The 20306-nt window shown below is 47.6% G+C and overlaps 1 protein-coding gene across 1 annotated transcript; it reads right to left on the bottom strand.

Moving 5' to 3' along the window:
- Window positions 1-7944: 7944 nt before the first annotated feature.
- On the bottom strand, window positions 7945-11128 carry Fam43a (family with sequence similarity 43 member A). Its single transcript, XM_031363592.1, has one exon. It carries the CDS (start codon window positions 10120-10122, stop codon window positions 8839-8841), a length of 1284 nt encoding a protein of 427 aa, XP_031219452.1. The 5' UTR covers window positions 10123-11128; the 3' UTR covers window positions 7945-8838.
- Window positions 11129-20306: the final 9178 nt, after the last annotated feature.

Here is a 20306-nt window from a genome sequence, read left to right as displayed (position 1 = left end):
ATCCGAACTACATGAAATTCTGTTTCAATTTTTTTTTCAATACTTTAGCTAGAGATGTCTATACCTCAGTGGTACTGTGCTCACCAAGCATGCACAAAGCCCTAGGTTCAATCCACAACACAATATAAACCATGTGTATTATCCTGACACTTCAGAGATGTAACTAGGAGGAATAGAGGTCAAGGTCATCTTGAACTACAGAGGAAGTTTAAGGCCAGCCAGGTATGTAAGACTGTCTAAAACAAAACAAAACAAAACAAAAACAAAAACAAAAAAACCCCAAACACTCAAGTAGCCAGACCTGGCAGCAAGCGTCCTTATCCCCAGAACCATACCATCTCTGCCTCTCCTCTGGGTTACACCCCTTTTTGTGATGGAGTGATGTCATACGTTTGGCACATCACAAGTGTGCTTTCAGAGAGGGAAAGAGCCAAAAAGAACGGAGGCCTGCACACATTAAGAAGAAAACTGCCTAGGTTGCAGGTGGGCAGTCGTATCATTTTGAGAATGGAAGATGCTTTCCCTATAATTACGAGAGGGCATCAGGTACACCAGGGCTGCCTTGAGCAAGCCTAACAATCTGTGGCAAGGCTAACAACCCAACGCTTCCTTGGCTCATGGTCTTCAGCGCAATAAAGCATTCCCAAAAGGAGTTGATGATTTTGATTAGCTCAAGGATCCCTTTAACATTAGAAACAAACAAAGAGATTGAGAGGTTAATGGAAAGGCAAGGGTGATGTGATTTGAAGTTTCTCTGGGCAGAAGTCTGGGAGGATCAGCATGGTGTTCTCACTGTGCTGGTGTCTCATTGAGCATCTCACACCAAAGCCAACCACAACAGCCGGAGTGTACAGCACAGCTTGTGTTCTGAGCATAGCCCCAGTCATGTCCACTCACCAGGCATGCGCATATACACATACACATGCATGTGCACACACACACACACACACACACACACACACACACACACACACACACGAATTCTAAGAGAGCCTGTGTGTGTACTCTTTTCCATATATAATATCTCCCAGAAAAACCTCAGATCTTTCATACTTCTAAATGACTGTCTTAAGGAGTGTGTGTGTGTGTGTGTGTGTGTGTGTGTATGTGTGTGTGTGTGTGGAGAGAGAGAGAGAGAGAGAGAGAGAGAGAGAGAGAGAGAGAGAGAGAGAAAGAGCATTAATCACACCAGAGTATCGACCTGGAACAGTAATCAAATGCTGGCATAATGCACTCCTTTACATGAAACAAATACAAATCCATCCTGAGAAGCCAGGGCGGTGATAAACTCTTCTGCCACAGCTGATAGGAGAGACTGCTGTGGAGATGGCCCAGAACCACTGTGGACACCTAACATTTTGATGGGAATGTTAACCTATAAACTCCCCTGGGCTGTGTAAATACTTACATACCGTTTCCTCCTCTTAACTCATTGGGTCCTTGTGTCTACACATTTGCCCTCCTTGGGCACTGGAACACAGTTCATGGACACATGTGGTATGTGGGAGCCCCACAGAGACTCTTGAGCCCAATGTTATATCATCTGACTATTGTAGCAGTAACTATTTCATCCCTACATGCAGCGTTCACTCGTCCACTGGTTAGTTTCTGAGCCCAGGAGCAATCCAGAGAGTACTGCTGTCAGGCATCCAGTCCACAGAAAGAGCTGCCCCCACAAGAAAAGTCACCCAGGGCAGGAGAGCTGCTATGTGCAAAAACAAAACAAAACAAAACAACCCCTACTTGAAAAGCTCATTTCCGCTTCAGCTGTACTTTACAGCCTTGCTCTCCGGAACACTTCCTTCACCCACTGCAGACTCCCAATCCCATCTTTCATGGCTGACCTTGGACATTTGATAGAATCTGGATCAGAGGAATAGAATGGAAGATTTGAGGCACATGACTAAGACCTTGTAATCTCATTGGTGGGAACATGTCCAAAGGAGCAGACTGGTCATGGACTCTGCCAGTTCCTTCACTGACCAATTGCTTCAGGTATGAGAAAATAAGGTTTGGTCCCACACAACATAATAATCTCTTCTAGACAAGCAGTCTAGGCACAAGCAGACGCTCTTCCAAAGAGAAGTGCTCAGCTGGAATCAGATGATGGGCACCAGTGACTGTTTGTTGCTGGGATTCAGGACCCCAGACAAAAGGTGTCCTGCAAAGATTGGGTTTCCCTTCCAGGGAAACCTTGGGTGAGGACATCAGCACCCATGGCTAACTGTGGGTGGTTTTCTAGGTCTGTACGTGATATCTGAGAATCATTGTAACACAGCACCGAGAGTTTGCTGATGCAGGACATGGTGGCTGGCCCTCCCCACCCTTGGTCCTTGAACTCACGTGACCTTGGAAATCTCTCACTTTCTCTTTCTCTGGGTAGGATTTCACCTGAAAGATTGGTGCCATTTGAAATGTGGCATCTGGTGTTACGGAAACATTTGTAATGTTATGAGTACTCCCTGCACCAAAACATTTCTTACTACCCACAATGTTTCCCTATCCTGGTTCCTGCAATCCCCTTATTATTAGAAAAGAATTCAGGACATATACTAAGCTTAAGGAGGCCAAATGGGGTGCTTTAAACAGTTGTTGGGGGGTGGGGGGAGGGCTTATCTCTGAATACAAGCAGCTGGCACCTGTTCTCAAGGCAGTGGGACTCTCTCTGTTACCTTCTGCACTGTTTTAGAAGAGGATTATATGGCTGGCGTCTTGGAGAGAGACTGAGGGTAAAATTGCGCCCTGGGTCCTAATCTAGGCTCTGCTACACATGAGCTTCCAGTGACATGTGTTTTTATTTTTTTTTATTATTTTTTTAAAGATTTATCTTATTTATTTTATAGGTAGGAGTTCACTGTAGCTTTACGGATGGCTGCAAGCTATCACGTCTGTGGCTGCTGGGAATTGAACTCAGGATCTCTGCTGCCCTGCTTGCTCAGTCCCGCTCGCTCTGGTTTAATTCACTGTAGCTGTCTTCAGATGCACCAGAAGAGGGCATCAGATTTCATTACAGGTGGTTGTGAGCCACCATGTGGCTGCTGGGATCCGAACTCAGGACCTTTGGAAGAGCAGTCGGTGCTCTTACCCGCTGTGCCATCTCGCCAGCCCAACATGTGTTTTTTAAAAAAATCCTTCTTTGCCTCATTTCTCCATTTATAAAATAAAGGGATTAGAGCCTGAGGTTCTGTTTGGCTCTCAGAATTAGGAAGGAGAGAGGACCCTGGAAATGAACCTATGCCCTTGTCAGCCATGATTGGCTCATCCAGGAATTCCAGCAGAGAATAAGAATACATTGTCCTGGGGAAAGAGATGGAAGTGGATCCTGGAGAGGTGCTACTAAGGTGAAGCTTCTCCAAGACAGCAGGTTCCTGAGTCTTGCCTCAGGCCGGCCTTAGGCTCTGTTGTGACAAAGCACCTAGCCAGCAGATGCTCTGGTGGTCTTTGATGGCATGCATAGGCTTTGATAAATTTCCTCAGACAAAAATTCAGCTGCTTACAAACTAATGTATACATCACAATCTAAATATGCAGCTTCTAAGACCCACAGTGAGGAGACGAAAATTCTAGTCTAACTTACTAAGTGATCTTAGGCAAAGATTTGGAAGCTAGAATGAGTAGTAGAAGCAAATTATCAATTATCTTCAAAACCAACTCTAAATGAACCATCCTCCTCTAAGCTAGAACCACCTCGCTCAAGAAGGCTGGCGACGTTCCAGGAAAAATCTGAAGTTCAGGTAGAAGTGAGAAGTTGAAGCAACTTTCCACCTCACCCAATAGGCACAGGGCCTCAAAACTGGATTCCTTTGTCTGGGTGGTGACTTGTCAGACTCTACCACTAGCCTGGAATAGACTTACCTCTTCCCTCCCTGAGAGTATTTTCTGAGTGCCTATTAGATGCAAACCTCAGTGCTCTATAGAGTGAATCAGAGACGCCTAAAACATGTTCTTGACCTTGAAGAATTCTACCCCAGCCGGAAGGATACAGATGATTAATGACCATGATGCAATGGGAAGAACTCCTCGCTCTCAACTTAGACCTGCTCTTTGAGGGTGGAGTCTGGCTAGACCAGATCTCATGGGTGGAAGAGCAGATCAAGTTGCTCTGAGAACTGGCAGCCACCCACCCAGCCTCCCACCAACAATATCCTTCTCAGGAAGACACACACCTGACCTCTCTCACCTCCAAGCATTGTGCATCCCATTTGTATTCATTCACAACAGTGGTGGGGGATGCTAACCACCAACATCAAAAACATCTGTAATTGAGTGTCTAACACGGATGAAGCGTGGGAGTACAAAATAGGCTGGGGAAAGCAGCTTTGACTTAGGAGTTGGACCCTGGGTCCTTCCTGTGTGGCTTTGGCTAAAACAAACCCTTTATACTCTAGTTTCTTCATCTCTTAAAGGTGGGGACAGGGTCAGAGAGTGCCTTGAAATCTCGAGAGGGGTGATGACTGATGGCATCCTTCCTGGTTTGCTTCCCCTTTAACACTTTCCCTTTAACATCTGGGGGTTTTATTTTGCTTCTGGAGTAACTAGCTTTCTGAGTACATTTGTGGAAAGTTGAGAAATGAAGCCAAGAACCGGGTGATGATTGCAGCAGCAGCAGAAGCTGGGTGTGCAGTGGGGATAGTGTATTAGCAGAAGGAAGTAGAGTTGGTGACAGAGATGAAGAGGAGGACAGAAATGGCGTCTGTTGGAAGGGCCACTGTCTGCAGGAGTTAGAAATAAAGACTTTCGTTGGTGCTGCTGAATTCCCCAAGACAGAGGAAGGAACAGCTGCCCCTAGCTTTTCAAACTACCAAAATGGTGACTACTCATGGCTGCTCTAGTTGGTTCAGCTCAGAGCTTGCACAAGGATATGGTGGCAGAGACCTTTGGGCTATGAAAAGAGGGGAGCCGTCAGGAAGAGGAAAGGCTGCAACTCACAATAAAACTAGATCCAGATGTGGCCATATTCACATCTGGTAGCAGTGAGCACTGCATGCTCTGGCCTCCACCTGCCTCAGGGGCAGGAGTAGTTTCCCAGGCCTCTGATGTGGCGCCCGGCTCCTGCCTGTGGTCCATGCTCACTGTCCAGCCCTGTCATGCATCCCCTGCCAGAAGCTGCTGAGACTACCGATGCCACACAGAAGGAAGAAGCCCGCTGATTAAATTACCAAATCCTTTTAGAAACCAGGGCCAACCCACTCCAAATAGAATTTTTATGTTTCTCGTGATCTTTGATGAGTCCTGGGAGATTTTGAAATCTGCAGTGTGGTGTGCCAAGGGTGGATTCTTCCCCATGGTTCCATCTTCTTCACCAGCAGAGCCCTCATACACAGCTGTGTCTCCTGGGAAGGAAATCTGCTCAGAGTATAACAGAGCCTTTCTAATTTGTTTAAAAGCTGCTATGCTTCTGGAGTGGGGGAGGTGGGCGTGTAGTGAGAGATGTTTCTTTAAAGAGGCACTGTGTGTGTGGAGGGGAGTGGGGGGTCATTCTCTGAAACTACCATAGTCCAGAGACTCTGTCATGCTAAGGTTTATTTTATACCTTCCTACTCCTCCCTCATTCTTCCTCAACACACACAACACATTACAGACAGGAACACGAGGATGTCTGTGCTGAGAGAAGTTGACAAATGCCTTCTCCAGAGACTCAGTTGCCACCTCTGCAACAAGCCCTCCTTCCTTGAGAAGTTACTTGAGCTCTATGCCGTCAGTGCTGCACTGTTGGACATGCAGTGTGACTTGGGCTGCAAAAGAGTGAGCAGTGTCTCACTGCACTTAAAACACCAGTTATCTATGTGAAGGAGAAACAGGTACCTCATCTTACAAGGTCTTTCTGGGGTGTATTTTTCACCCCATAGCCTGAGCTGGCTGCCATCACACCAGGCTGTCTAGCACCACCAGGTACCAGAAACAAGGTTTTGTTGTGTCTCCTCTCTCTAGTGATGTCATCCCTGGAAGATGGAGATGAAACAAGCGACTGCATCATGTTTCCCCTTCGCATCTCTTCTAGAATTACATCAGCCAAGAGCCCCGAGGTGAGGTGACAAAACAGCCAAGAAGCCAAGGGGAGAGTGAAGCAAGGACGAGAGAGCGAGGGAGGAAGGGCGCTGCCTCTTTTTCCATCAGCATTTCTTGTCCCTACTACTCCCTGCTACTCCTAAATGAAGTAAGAAGGCAGAAGAAAAACAAAACAAAACAAACTTTAAAGGGAGAATCACCTTGTACTTATTGGTGGCATTGGCTTAAAACCCACTGCCATATCTACATCCTTTGCTGATGAAAGCCAACCTTGGCTCATAGTCTGGCTAACAGTGAAGGTCCTGCACCCGAGTAGGAACCATATCAATCCCACTGCCTTACACCTTCATAGGTTTTGTTCGGTGGAGGAAGTTGGCAGTGGAAATAACTGGAAATGTGAACTCTGTCAGACAGGAGAACAATGGCTCACACAGCTATCTCCAGGAGGTGTCACCACAGAAGGCCGCAGCAGGGTGTGCTGTTGATCATCTTCCTGATCTATACCTGAACATTTAAAAACGTCATTCGATGACATACATCTGATGCGTTCTGGGAGATGAAGACTCTGGCAAGCCAAAGGAGAGCATTAAATGGTGTGGCCTGTGCCCTTAAGAAGACATTAAGTATTTTAAAAAATACTTCCCAACCCCTACCTCTTTTCTTTTAAAGGGATAGGTTCATTGCTGAACTACTCCCATTAATTAGGAAGAAAATTTCACCCTCCCTTCCTCTCTGATTCCAGTGCCCTCCAGTCTCCTCAGGATCCTTGGGCCTAGCTGTTCAGAACGTATTTTGGAAGAAAACAAAACAGAGTGGCCTCAGGACACCTCAAAAGGCCAGGAGTGAGATCCATTTCTGCAACACAGGAAGAGAGGTCCAAAAGGGCAAGGGGAAAAATGATTGGCAGAGGGAATTTGGGCAGCTGTAGTGTTACCACTTCCAGCTGATTGGGTGTAGCCCAACCAGAGACATCTGGTTGGAGTTCGCAACAGAAACAAACAGAGAAAGCATGAACACCCTACAGCACACACCCACACACCAAGCCAATAGCTCCGCTGTCTTGCTCTCAGAATGGTTCCCACTGGGCCAGTCTGGGCTGCAAGGGAAGGAAACAGGCTGTTCAAGCTGTCTCCCCCAACCCCACCAGCGCCATGACTCACTCCCGGGTGTCTGGAGCCTACAACTTTTCTCTTTGCTTTTCTTCCCAGAGGAAAACAAAGCAGGCTTGGCTCCACAGAGTCCCCTTTAGGGTGCTAGTTGGTCTCCAAAACACCGTGGCAATTTTCAGAGGAAAGGGACTATATATTGTGTTTGTACTTGATCACTAGGCCAATCCACAGAAGGTGGTAAAAAACAAAAAAAAAAACAAAACAAAACAGCACATGGCAAGTCACTTAGTAAACAGCCATACACGTGTAAACAGTGTGAATTTACACTGACCTCTCCAAAATTAACTTGAAGGAAAAAAAATCCATATGCCAGGCATAATGCTGCACATCTTTGATCCAACACTTGGGGAACAGAGGCAAGCAGACTTCTGAATTTGAAGCTAGCCTGGTCTGTATTATGGAGTTCCCAGCCAGTTAAGAGCCACACAGTTGAGTCTCTTGTCCCAAAAGCAACAAGCAAGCAAAACTACACACACACACACACCACACACACACACACAATGGGAATATGAAATATGCAGAGGCTGGCCACAGGCATAACACCGGGAGTTGTTTGATCCGGAACCACTCTTTGGGTAGCATGGTTTCACCTTCTCCAGCCCTCTTCGAGCCACCGCAGCAGGACCTCACTAAGGCTGGAGGCACAACCCCGCCCCCACCTCCTCACCGCCAATCACGTGGGGTAGCATTTCCAGAGGCTCTCCTGTTCTGACAGCTTTTCCTCTTTATTCTCACCCCGCTGACAAGCAAACAACCGAAACAATGCTGCTCAAAAAATAACAAAATGTTTTATACACATTTCCATATATACAACCGAACAACATTTTTACAGATATCTTTTGCACAGCAAAAGAGATATAAACATTCAGCTCCAAGAACACGGTTATGTACAAAAAAAAAAGTCAAAAATACTTCACAACAGTGCAAAAATATTTTACATAGCATCATGGAGTGGGAACTTTGGGGGCGGAAGGAAGGTGTGTATTTCTAAAGGAAAATGCCTTTTTTGTTTCTTAGATATTAGGTTTCTTTAACTGTAAACAAAACACAACTGTCATACCCTGCCCCCCCCAAAAAAAAGAAGAGTTATTTGAGAAATTTGGCATACTTTCAAGAGTTTGAGCCTGAGGGAAACAGCCCAAGCTCTCCTATCCAAAAGAACTGGGGGCAGGTAGGCAGCATTTAAGAAGCCTCCAAGTTATAAAAGTGACTGTTAATGAGATGTTGATGACAGAGAGAGGCCTTCCAGGCAGGGGGTCTGGAGAGGAAGTTAACACCCCTCCCCCCTTTCCCAAGCCCCAGCTGCCTCACAAACAGGAAACTGGTTGCTGGGCACCTCCAGCCCGCCCTTGGCCTTTTCCAACTTCAGCCAGCTTTCCCTCACCCACACCCTCACCAACCCCAGAGAGCCTAGTGCTTCTCCCCCTCCCCATTCCCGCCCCATCTCCCTGCTCACACCCTGAGCCTCCTCAGAGCCAAAAGCGCTGGGCAACTAGCGGGAGAGAAAAGCTTCCCAAGGAAACTCCAAAGTCAGGTCGTGGGCTTCAAGTGCATCAGTTTCCCTTTCCTGTAGGTTAGGGGGAATAGAACTACTGTTGGGGGGGCCACAGTGTGTATGGGGGGCGGAGGCGACGGCGCACGGAGAAAGTCTTCTGGCAGCTTAGCCCGAGTAGGGCTCATCTAGGCTGGTGCTGTCAGCAGGGCCCGATGGGTTTCCAGGGCTGGCAGAGGTGGCGTCCAGGCCTCCACCCTCGATGGAGCTCTCGCTGCCTGTGCTCTCGCCCGACAGCAGGCGTGTCACCCTTAAATCGGACTCCAGGGTGCGCACGTCATTGCCAAAGCTAAGGTCGCCCAGGTCACTAATAAGCTGAGACAGTTGGGCCTTCATGTCTGTGGCACAGCCTGACAGAGGAAGTGATGTCCCCGAGCTGGGGCCCAGCGAGACCCCGCCGCCGTCCCCCAACGCCTCCTCGTGGCCATTTTCCAGCGGGTCCAGCAGGTCCTCACATTCCAACTGCATGGCCACCACCAGGGCCCTCTGCGCCTCAGCCTCTTCCTCTGCTGGATCCCCATCCCCCACGCGGTCCTCTTCTTCCTCCTCCTCCTCCAGGCAGCCCTCGAGGTGCTCCTCTTCTTCCTCCTGCAGCTCCTCCTCCTCCTGCTGTTCCCCAAGCAGGTCCTCGGTGATGGAGCCCAGCTTGGGAGCGCTGCGGCTGCGCTCCACTGGCGGCTTGTAGCAGCAAGGTCCGTGCAAAAGCAGCTTGCGCAGAGGCACTAGTGGAATGGTGTGCGCGCCCACCAACTCCTGCTGCTGGTGACGCGCATCATCCCGCCGCTTGAGACGTTTAAACTCTGCCAGAGCGTTGGCTGACGTCTGGTAGAGCAGCAGGGCCATGGCCTGAGCCTTCTCCGGCTTGGACACCAGCACCGCGTGGCAGCGTAGCATTACCGCCTTGTGCTTCAGCTCATGCCGGTACACCCAGGCGAAGACTTTGGGTAGCCGCGCGTCTGCCACACAGTAGGTGACACGGTGCAGCAGGTAGAGGTGGCCCGGACGTCGCAGCGCTCGTTCCTCAGCATGCACCATGCGGATGCCTTGTGCACTCACGGTCAGCTTCATCTTAGTCCCTTGACGGCCAGCCTCACTCTTGCTCCAGATCTTGCCCACCGCTAGGTCAGTGCAACCGTCCCCGCGCGCCTGGATGGTGGTAGCATTCCCCAGGTAGAGCACAGTGTAAGTGGGGTCCTCGCTGGTGATGTGCAGCTTCTTGCGCTTGGAGCGGAACATGCTGCCTACCCGGCTGAGCGCGCCTTCCGGGCAGGCTCTCGCCAAGGAGCTGAGCGCGGAGTAGTGCAGGCTCACAGCGTAGCCCTTAGGCTTGGACGCCTGCCGCGGCGGCGCCTCGGCCAGCAGCTCGAACTTGTGCTTCTTCCACGGCAGCATCTCCGGAGAACGCCCGGGAGTGGCTAGGCGGCGGTGGCCGAGCGCGGGGTGCGAGCCCCGCAGGGCCACCAACCCAAGCTACGCTTGGCCCGGGCAAGCTCGAAAAATAAAACTCGAGCTGGGAGGACCTCCGGGACAGGGAGATGGAGGCAGGAGAGGCCAGATAGTGCTTAGGGCTGGGGTAAAAAAATATATATATTCAGCTTCGAGTGTGCAAAAGAGAGGCGTATACACACACACACACACACACACACACACAGAGAGAGAGAGAGAGAGAGACAGAGAGAGAGAGAGAGAGAGAGAGAGAGAGAGAGAGAGAGAGAGAGAGAGAGGATGAATATATTACAGAAGCCTAGATGAGGAGGACCAGGACAAAAGTCTCAGACAAGGAACAAAATAAGAGAGCGGAGTAGAAAATATTTTAGAAAAAGGCCAAATGAGTGCGTGCAAATAAACAGAGGGGGGCGGCTCGGCCAAAGCAACCGGGATGGTGAGAGAATAAGCTGGAACTCTTCTTCAGCGAACGTGACACACACACAAGTCTTGGGCCAGGGCCCGGAGCCGCGGAAACTACAGCAGTGCGCCCAGGGGCCGATGCTCCCCACCCCCAAGTGCGTGCGGGAGAGGGCGAGCCCCTCGGCTGGGCTGGTCCCGGAATGAGCAGCTTGCCCCAAGAGTGGTCCGAGAGGTCTGGCTGGCCTCAGCGGGCCAAGCACAGCGGTCCCGCAGCTCACTGCATCCTCGCTCCGAGGGGACGCCGGGGACTCGCGCTCGGCCGGCTCGGCCAGGGTAGCGCGGGGTTCCGAGGGCAGGACGCGCACATCGTCCGCTCCGGGGACTGCCGCTACCTCATTGCTTCCCTCCGGGGGTGTCCGGCTCCGCTTCGGGGTTCTCGGCGATCTGCAGCGCGCCCTCTGTGGTCGTGCGCGCGGTAGCCGACTCGCTCGCCTCACATCATTGCCGTCCGGGAGGAAGATCTCGGGTTAATATAGGCCGGCGCGAACCATTCAGCTCGCGGACAGGGGAGGAGCTCAGGAGAGGATCCCTTTAGGGCTGCGACGCCGGACGCAGCTCTGGTCTCTTAAAGGGACCAGGTCGCAGGCACTGGTCGAGGAAAGGAAAGACTCGTCCACTTAGGCAACCACGTCCCAAATTTACCAGCATCTCTTTTAGCTGTAGAAACCAAAAAGACCTGGAGTTACCCGATAGCAAGAGGAACTTAAACTTTGACACTCCACCCTAGGCTAAATTGCAACTCGCTGAATAAGTGTTACGTCTAGATCGAAACTTCTGGAGGAGGTGGTGGAAGTTGAGATTGTAAACTCTGGTGGAAATTGCGTAGTATTTTTGTCGTTGTGGTAGTTGTTGTTGTTGTTGTGTTCCTTCCGTGTGACAACTTCAAGAGAATTTGCAGGTTCTGTTTACTACTATCCTTTAATAATCATCTATTAAAGAAAATAAAGAAAAAGAAAAGAAAATATAAGAGAGTAAAGATTTCCCCGTTACTCTCTTGGTGCCATTTATCCACCGGTGAACAGCGGATAATGGAAAGCTCATGGTTAAGAGAACTGTCGTGAACAGTATTGAGCACAGTAGTGAATGATCCCTTAGTTACTTGCTTCCAGTTTCCACCCCGGACTGAATAACACATTCTCCCGCCACAGGCCCTCCGAGTAAGGCGCTTTTGTGAGACATAGGAAATTTCTAAGGAAGGCTGTGCTGCTGTTTGTAGACCTATCACTGATGCAACTTGGGTGAAAATTCTTAGGAAAAACTCAAATGATATTTTTGTACTTTTTTTTTCATGAGCCAACTGAACAACGTGGGGTTTGTTTGTTCCCCTTTATTTTTCTACTTTCCCCTCCCTTGAGACAAGATCTTGTTACCTAGATTGGGCTCTACCCAAACTTGGATCCATCTCCATAATTGCAAGCCTGTGCCGCCATGTCTAGCTCTAGACAAGATACTCTTAGTCACTCACCAGCTTGCCCCTCTGCTAAGAAGTTACTTCTGAGCCCTTGAAACAACCAAGGGGCCAATCAGCAAAAGCAAAATGGCTTCTATTTGGTCGATGAGACATTCAAGCAAACAGAATTTTTTTTTTCTGGGTTAACCCAAAGTCCTATGTGAATCTGGGAGAAGAGAGAAGAGAGTTCACTGTGACTAAGAAAATTAAAAAGGATTCAGGGAGCAGGCGATGTTTGAAAGATGATTTCCCCAAACAGGAGGCGAATTGGAGGGCTTTCTGAGAGTAGAGGATGATGTAATTCCAAGATTAAAATGCAGACACGTGTATAAGATTCAGCAGAGTCAGTGATAACAATAAAGAAATGTTTCCCCATCATTTCCTATAATGGATTTAAAACCTTCTCACTCTCTGCAGGAAGGAATGGCCCTTTCCTGACTGGCTGTTAATGAGGGGCCTAGTGCTCAACTTGTCAGCTGTGTGAGTGGGCTAATGTGGGGGATACCAGACACCATGATGGAATAAACCAGAATTATAATAATCCATATTGCCAACGCTGATGTTTCTTTTCTGCCAAAGGGACTGCAATATTGTGCCTATTTGTGTGTGCACGCAATAGAAATTAGTATGCAATGCCAATAATGACGACTTGCAATCGAAAGAACAAAATATTCTGGGGCAAGCATACCAACTTAGCCTCACCTGAGCGATTCTTTCCCGCTCTATAATCCCAAACTCTAAATTCTAAAGTAAACCCCCATATTCAAGAAGTTCACATTTCCAAGTGGTCAGGATGTCTGAGGGCCAGAAGGGCGTTGGGGAGCAAGCAGAGGACCAAAGCTGGCCTCACCCCCACTGGAGGCATGACCATGGGCTACACCCAGTTACAGAGAAACCAGAGAGAACCAGCGATAAGGAAGCATCGACCACAGCTCTTTGGTGGCAGCCAGAGTACCAGTCTCAGATGTACAGGCTGTGTCACGCCTGACTACCTGTTTAATAAGCTTGTTTCGATCTTGGAAGAGCAGAAAGGTTCTAGGTGAATGGGAACACCCCGTAGGTGAGTCATGTGGGCTTGTGCTCTAAGACCCAGGAAGGAAACCTTGCTATCTCCTCCAGGCCTGGACCTTGGATAACTTTTGGGGTCTACCTACCTTACCTTCTGGAGAACCTGGCGGCCCTTGCTGAACTCTGAGGTCACAATTCCTAGGTGGGAGGGAGGAGCAAGTGACAGACAGTTTAGGGAGAACCTCTCTGCAGAGTCCATTGAGAAACTGATTAGACACTACGGCTGTACTTTTAATGACACTCCTCCATCTACCGGCAGCAGACGGAAGTGCCACTTGGTGAGTTTGTCTCTCACAAAACTGGACAAGCCAGTGATTGAATCAACACACCAAAGTCACAAAAAGAAACGCTGCCAGCAGGAGTGCCAACCTCTCACTTGGCACCCGAGAACCAGCCTCCTAGAGGGCTTTTGGAGCTGTGGTCGATGTTTCCTTATCGCTAGTTCTCTCTGGTTTCTCTGTAACTGGGTGTAGCCCATGGTCATGCCTCCAGTGGGGGTGAGGCCAGCTTTGGTCCTCTTCTGTGTGTTTTGCATAATGCTTCTCCTCCTCTGCTGTCCCACTAACTGGACATGGATTTTGAGGTGACAGTGGTGATTCTGGAATCCTTTGAAAAATATTTGTTGAGAGTCTGCTGTGGTGATGACGTTGCCGGAGAGTGAGCAGTACTGCAGCTGTGGGGGGTGGGGGTGGGGTTGATTTCCTGGGAGTGAGAGCCTGTGCAGAGGCAGATGACCAACACCCAAGGAATAAAATGCCTGAGAGTGCTAAGTCGCTGGTGAACAAAAGGCAGTACTAGGAGTGAAATGGCTGCTTTCAAAGCTGGAAGGTGTTTCTCCGTATAGCCACAAACACTGAACGTCCGAGGGAGCCAGGCACTCAAAGAGATGCTTGCACAGGCCAGTAAAGTTGGCATGCGTGGCTCTTGAGCCCCCAAGAGGTGGTTGGCTCAGTTGAAGTATGACACAAGTATGTTTTTGATGACTTAATTAGACAAAAAAGTTGTAATGATTTTATGTGAATTTCATGCTGAAGAGCAACATTTAGGCTACAGTGAGGTAGATCAAAGGCATTTCATGAAAATTAGTTTCTTGGGCTGGAGAGATGGCTCAGCAGTTAAGAAAGCTGACTGCTTTTTTGAAGGTCCTGAGTTCAAATCTCAGCAACCACATGGTGGCTCACAACCATCTGTAATGACAACAGATACCCTCTTCTAACAGCTACAGTATACTTAGATATAATAGTAAATAAATCTTTGGGCCAGAGCAAGTGGGGCCAACTAGAGGGAGCAGGGCCAGAGTGAGCAGAGGTCCTGAATTCAATTCCCAGCAGCCACATGATGGCTCACAACCATCGGTACAGCTACAGTATACTCATATACATAAAATAAATAAATAAATCTTAAAAAGAAATTAGTTTCTCCTGCTCCCTTCCTTCTTTAATGTGGCTGTAGGATTGCACATTCAGGCAGGGTTGTCCTGAACAAAAGCCACAGCTCATGTAAAAGCCTTTAGGTTCTGTAATAAGCTAAACAGGTGCAAGGACTTTCTAAGCTTCTCAGTCCCACTCCGGGACCCTAACATCTTCCTATTGCACCCCCGTTGTCCTGGACTCCTGTGAGGTCTGTTTTCAACCTCCTCAGCCCTGCCACCACCTACACTAGTATTAACGAGAGGTCACTGAGTCACCCCTTAGAGGGGGTGCCCACAGTTTGTATAGGACTCCAGCTAATTTCCACCAAGCAACATTACTACAAAAGAGCAGTCAAGGCTGGCCCTTGGATCTTTTTCCAGCCTTGTGCCTCACCACATGGTTTCTCTGTCACGTGTAGGCTCTGTGTATGCCATCTGCCATGATACGATGCAGCCAAGGGCCTTTCTTGGCAGAGCCAGTGCTGTGTTGTTTAGATTTTAGACTTCCTAAACTGTGGGCTTGATAAACCAGTTTTCTTGCTAAGTGCCCTGCTTTGTGAGTTCTGTTATAACGACAGGAAAAAGAGTACTATAGCCAATCTTCTTGGAAGATGTCCCTGCACAGACAGTTGTCTCTGTAGTGACAAGCAGAGCTGAACTGATGCTTCCCCAACAAAAGTGAGGCACTTGGAGAGACCTTAGCTTGTGTCCCAACCAAACTAACCATGAACAGCATGTCCACACACATGCCTACCTCTCCCGCCACAGTTCAGAAGTCTCCCTCAGAGCTACTCTGTATAGTTACCACACGAGAGCCCTGGCCTTGTGCCTCTTCCTAGTTTCAACCTTGAAGTGGCTTCCCACCAACTCCTGGAACTGCCCCATCAGCCCAGCATGCAAGCATTCTGATGTTGGGCCCTTACCTAACTGCCCAGCCTCTTTGACCTTTCCTGGCAACATAATCTATGTTAAGCAATGAAGGATGGCCTGGCCTTCCCCTTGGGCTGCTTTGTTCTGCTTTGCTCATTTGTTTTGAGACAGGGTCTCACTATATATCCCTGGCTGGCCTGGAAGGAATTCACTATGTAGACCAGGCTGGCTTTGAACTCACAGAGATCCTGCAACCTCTGCCTCCCAAGTGCTGGTATTAAACCTTCTTCTGTTCCTTCCATTGCTTGTATGGTGCCATCTAATTGAAATATATTATTTCTGTCACTTCCCCTGGCTGGTCCCTAATTTGTCTGTCTTCCACCTCCAACACCACCATTACTCCTTCTTCTTCTTCCTCCTCCACTCTTTCTCCTTCCCCCTCCTCTTCCTCTTCTTCTATGTTGGGAACTAACCTAAGGGTCATGTCAGACAGAAGCTCTACCACTGTGTTCCCACCCCAGCCCTGATACTCATTTTCAACAGCCAGCTCAGATGGTGTCTTCTCCAGGAAACATTCTGTTTCCTCATCAACTCCACTCGTACACTCTGCTATAGCTCTCATCTGGTTAACAACACCGTCAGGCTGACCCTCCAATTTTCCCACTATGCTGTGAGCTCCTTTAGTGGGTACCTGGATTGCATCCACTGCAGGCTTGTCAGCCCCTAGCCCAGGCCTGCTACCAATGTATGGTCAATGTGCAGAGTGTGAAGTGGACAGTAACCATGTGAATATTTGTACAGTAACAGTTAGGTCTTAAGCGCACACTGCCAGAACTGGAGAGCTCTTCACTGTAACCTAGTCAAACCATCTGAATTTAAAGACTAGAGGCCCAGAGAGAGCATGTGCATTGCCAGAGAGCAGTTTAGTGGCCAAGCCAGGATGAGGCTCCATATGGCTTAAATCTGAATTTCATGCCATCGTACTTCTGCTACCTATAAAGCCAAGGCTTTTAAATAAGTATACTATATTTATTTAAAAACCTATGCATTACACTTGATGAAAGTCTATGTTTTGGGGCCCTGTGGTTCATTTTATCAACTAGGCATTCTTCACTAGTCAGACATACATCTCTCCAATCACTGGCCCTTCCGTGAAAAAAACTTACTTTTAAATGATTCTGAAAAAGGTTTGACCCAAAGTATATCTGTTACCAGGCTCTAGTAGCAAGATTTTGGTTTCTGTTGTAGTAAAGATAACACTTAGGCCCTGTGTGTTGGTGTACAGGTTTAATACCAGCACTTGGGAGGCAGAGGTTGCAGGATCTCTGTGAGTTCAAAGCCAGCCTGGTCTACATAGTGAATTCCTTCCAGGCCAGCCAGGGATATATAGTGAGACCCTGTCTCAAAACAAATGAGCAAACCAAAACAAAGAAAAAAGATCACACTTAGGTTCATGAAAGCGTGGTAGCCACAAAGTACCTTTGTTCTGTGTATTAACTTTGATCTCGTCAGTATTTTAAACTTTAAAAATAATACCTGCATAGTTTCATATCTCGGAAAATAGTATAAAGTAAAAATGAGGTTAAATATATACAGGTACTTGAAGATTTTCATATTAAGAATAGAAAAGGTTACTTACTAAGCAACCTTGTATTTTATTTGTCGTGTGTGTGTGTGTGTGTGTGTGTGTGTGTGTGTGTGTGTGTGTGTGTGTTGAGACAGGGTTTCTCTCTGTAGTTCTGGTTGCCCTGGAACTCATTCTGTAGACCAGGCTGGCCTTGAGCTCAGAAATCCACCTGCCTCTGCCTCTTGAGTGCTGAGACTAAAGGTATATGCCACCAATGCCTGGCTTTGTCTTTTTTTTTTTTCCCTAAAGTTCCCTCTTACATATAGACTACATATAGACTTGGCCCACCTTGTTAGCTAGGCAATGCCAAGAACTAACAACATAATAGCTATTCAATGGACAAGTCCTATCCTCAGTACCTGTGCATGTGATCTTAGCTGGAAAAGTCTTTTTGCAGATGTGATCACAGGAAGTCGATATTGCAAAAGTTAAAGGGACCCCACAGCAAGGACTAAAGTCCTCATCCCTATTACTTGTGAACGCCATCTTAGTAACTTTAGCATCTGTTTTTGAGGATTGTCATTCAACTCAAGACAAAGGGTCTTAGGGTTTCTATTGCTATGATGAAATACCATGACCAAAAACAACTGGGGGAGGAAGGGGTTCATTATTAAAAGAAGCCAGAGCAGAAACTCAAACAGGAAAGGAACCTGGGGGGAGGGGCAGGAGCTGATGCAGAAGCCTTGAGGACTGCTGTCTTTTGTCTTGTTCCTTTAGAACCCAGGACAACCAGCTCAGAGATGGCACCACCCAATATGAGCTGGGACCTTTCACATTAATCATTAATTAAGACAAGGTCCTACAAGGTTGCCTACAGCCCAATCCTCTCAATTTTTCTCAATCAAAATTCCCTCCTTGCCGGGTGGTGGTGGCGCACGCCTATAATCCCAGCACTTGGGAGGCAGAGGCAGGCGGATTTCTGAGTTTGAGGCCAGCCTGGTCTACAGAGTGAGTTCCAGGACAGCCAGGGCTACACAGAGAAACCCTGTCTCGAAAAAAAACAGACAAACATAAAAAAAACAAAAACAAACAAACAAACAAAACAAAATTCCCTCCTCTCAGATGACTCTAGCATGTGTCAAAGTGATGTAAAAATTATCCAGCACAAGAGGCCATGGCTGGAAATGTAAGAAGGGCAGAACAACAGAGGACTAAAGGCAGCTGTCCACAAACTGCAGAGGTCCACATCCCCAAAGATGTTCTGGTCATGTTCCTTTCTAGGGAGCCCCTTCTTTCCTGGGACTTTTGCTTGAAATGGTAAAAGCCAGTGTATTAGTCAGGTTTCTCTAGAGTCACAGAACTTATAGTAGTCTCTATGCAGTAAAGGAATTTATTGATGATTTACAGTCTGTAGTCCAACTCCCAACAATCAACTCCCAACAATGGTCGGCAGCAGCTGTTAATGGAAGTCCGAGGATCCAGCAGTTGCTCAGTCCCACAAGGCAAGCAGGCGAAGCAGAGCGAGCCTTCCTTCTTCCAATGTCCTTATATAGGTCTCCAGCAAAAGGTGTGGCCCAGGTTAAAGGTGTGTGCTACCACACCTTTAATCCCAAATGACCTTGCTTGAACTCGTAGATCTTCCTATCTTAACCTTCTGGGATTCATAGCCACTATACCTCAAGATCTCCATGCCAAGATTCAGGTCGGAAACTTGTATCTCTCAGCCTCCAGATTAGGCCACAGGTGAGCCTTCTAATTCTTGATTGTAGTTCATTCCAGATAGAGTCAAGTTGACAGCCAGGAATAGCCACTACAGCCAGGCAATAAGAGATATAGAAGAAAGCCAGCAAAAGGAAACACACTTCTTGTCAGTGTTTTCTTGTCAGTGTCAGTGTCGCTATAGGATGGCAGGGACAGTGAAAGACTAGTTTATCTTTCAAGCAGAAACCTTAGATGTTAAAAACAAACAAAACAGGGCTGAAGGGATAGTTCAATGATTAAGAGCACTGACTGCTCTTCCAGAGGTCCTGAGTTCAATTCCCAGCAACCACATGGTGGCTCACAATCATCTGTAACGGTATCCGATGCCCTCTTCTGGTGTGTCTGAAGACAGCTACAGTGTACTTATATAAGTAAAAATAAATAAATCTTTAAAACAAACAAACAAACAAAACAAAACAAACAGAAAATCTCATTATGTTCAGAATTTGTACTGTAATAACCATAACCAATAATAACTGAGTTTGCTGAATATGGTGGTCCCTAGCAAAAAATATTTAATAAATAAATAAATAAATAAATAAAGGCAAGATGTGGTCTTGTCAACTTACGCAGCAAAAGTACTGCTTTACTGTTGCCCACCCAGGGACTCTCTCTGGGGCTGTCTGTATGCACCAGCTGTTCCAGATACTGGAGTAGATCACAGGGTGTAATGAAGAAGAAGGGTACCCAGCAGAGCTAGGATGCTGCCAAGCACCTCAGAAACCACTAGCCATCACCCACTCTGGTGCACAGACTTGACCAAAACCACCCTCATCCTTGGTTATATAGCAGTTGCTTAAATAGTTCTGGTGGTCCGAAACACACTATGTCCAGATCTGCACTTGCCATCCCTGAGCCACTGAGTATAAGAGAGTTCAGGCCAATTTGAATCTCAAACTGTGACACTGGTTTCTAGCATGCATTCTGCTTCTGTTGGTCTTGCATCTACTTAGAACCCTCTTTCCTTTCCTGATGAATAGAAATGACCATGAATAGAAACAGCCCATGCATGCTTTCAGTGTGCTGTCCTACAACACAGATTGACATCCCACCATCATCCACACAGTGAGAGTATATTTAGGGTGATTTAAGTGGAGAGGTCATAGAGACAAAATGCAGACTGCTGGGCTTGTAGGGGGCGCTCTGCTGGAATAGGCTTTACCTGATGGTGCATGCCACGGCTCCCAGGCTGGTTGGAATCATTTCACCATGGATGATTGACACTAAAATGTACACTCATTCAGTTGGGAGCTTGTCTAAAGCTGACTGTCCAGATACTAGTGAGATCCAAAAATTAATGAGGAAATTATCGACCGAGTGGGATCAACCTGGCACTTTCTGTTAATTTCTGATTTGGCAATTCCTAAACCCACACCTAGATCCCTTCACGTAACTTTGACTCAAGTTGTCTGCATTTGCTATAAGGTGCAGGAAAACAGCGATGCCCTTTCTTACCTGACTCTTGTAATAGGAAAGCTTAATTGTAAAGTCCTTTGTGAGTGAGACCTTAGATGCATTGAACATAAAAGTTGATTTTTTAA

The sequence above is a fragment of the Mastomys coucha genome, unplaced genomic scaffold (assembly GCF_008632895.1).
Source record: "Mastomys coucha isolate ucsf_1 unplaced genomic scaffold, UCSF_Mcou_1 pScaffold12, whole genome shotgun sequence".
NCBI lineage: Eukaryota > Metazoa > Chordata > Mammalia > Rodentia > Muridae > Mastomys > Mastomys coucha.
Note: the sequence above shows the minus strand (reverse complement) of the source record. Positions and strands in the feature narration are given on the sequence as shown.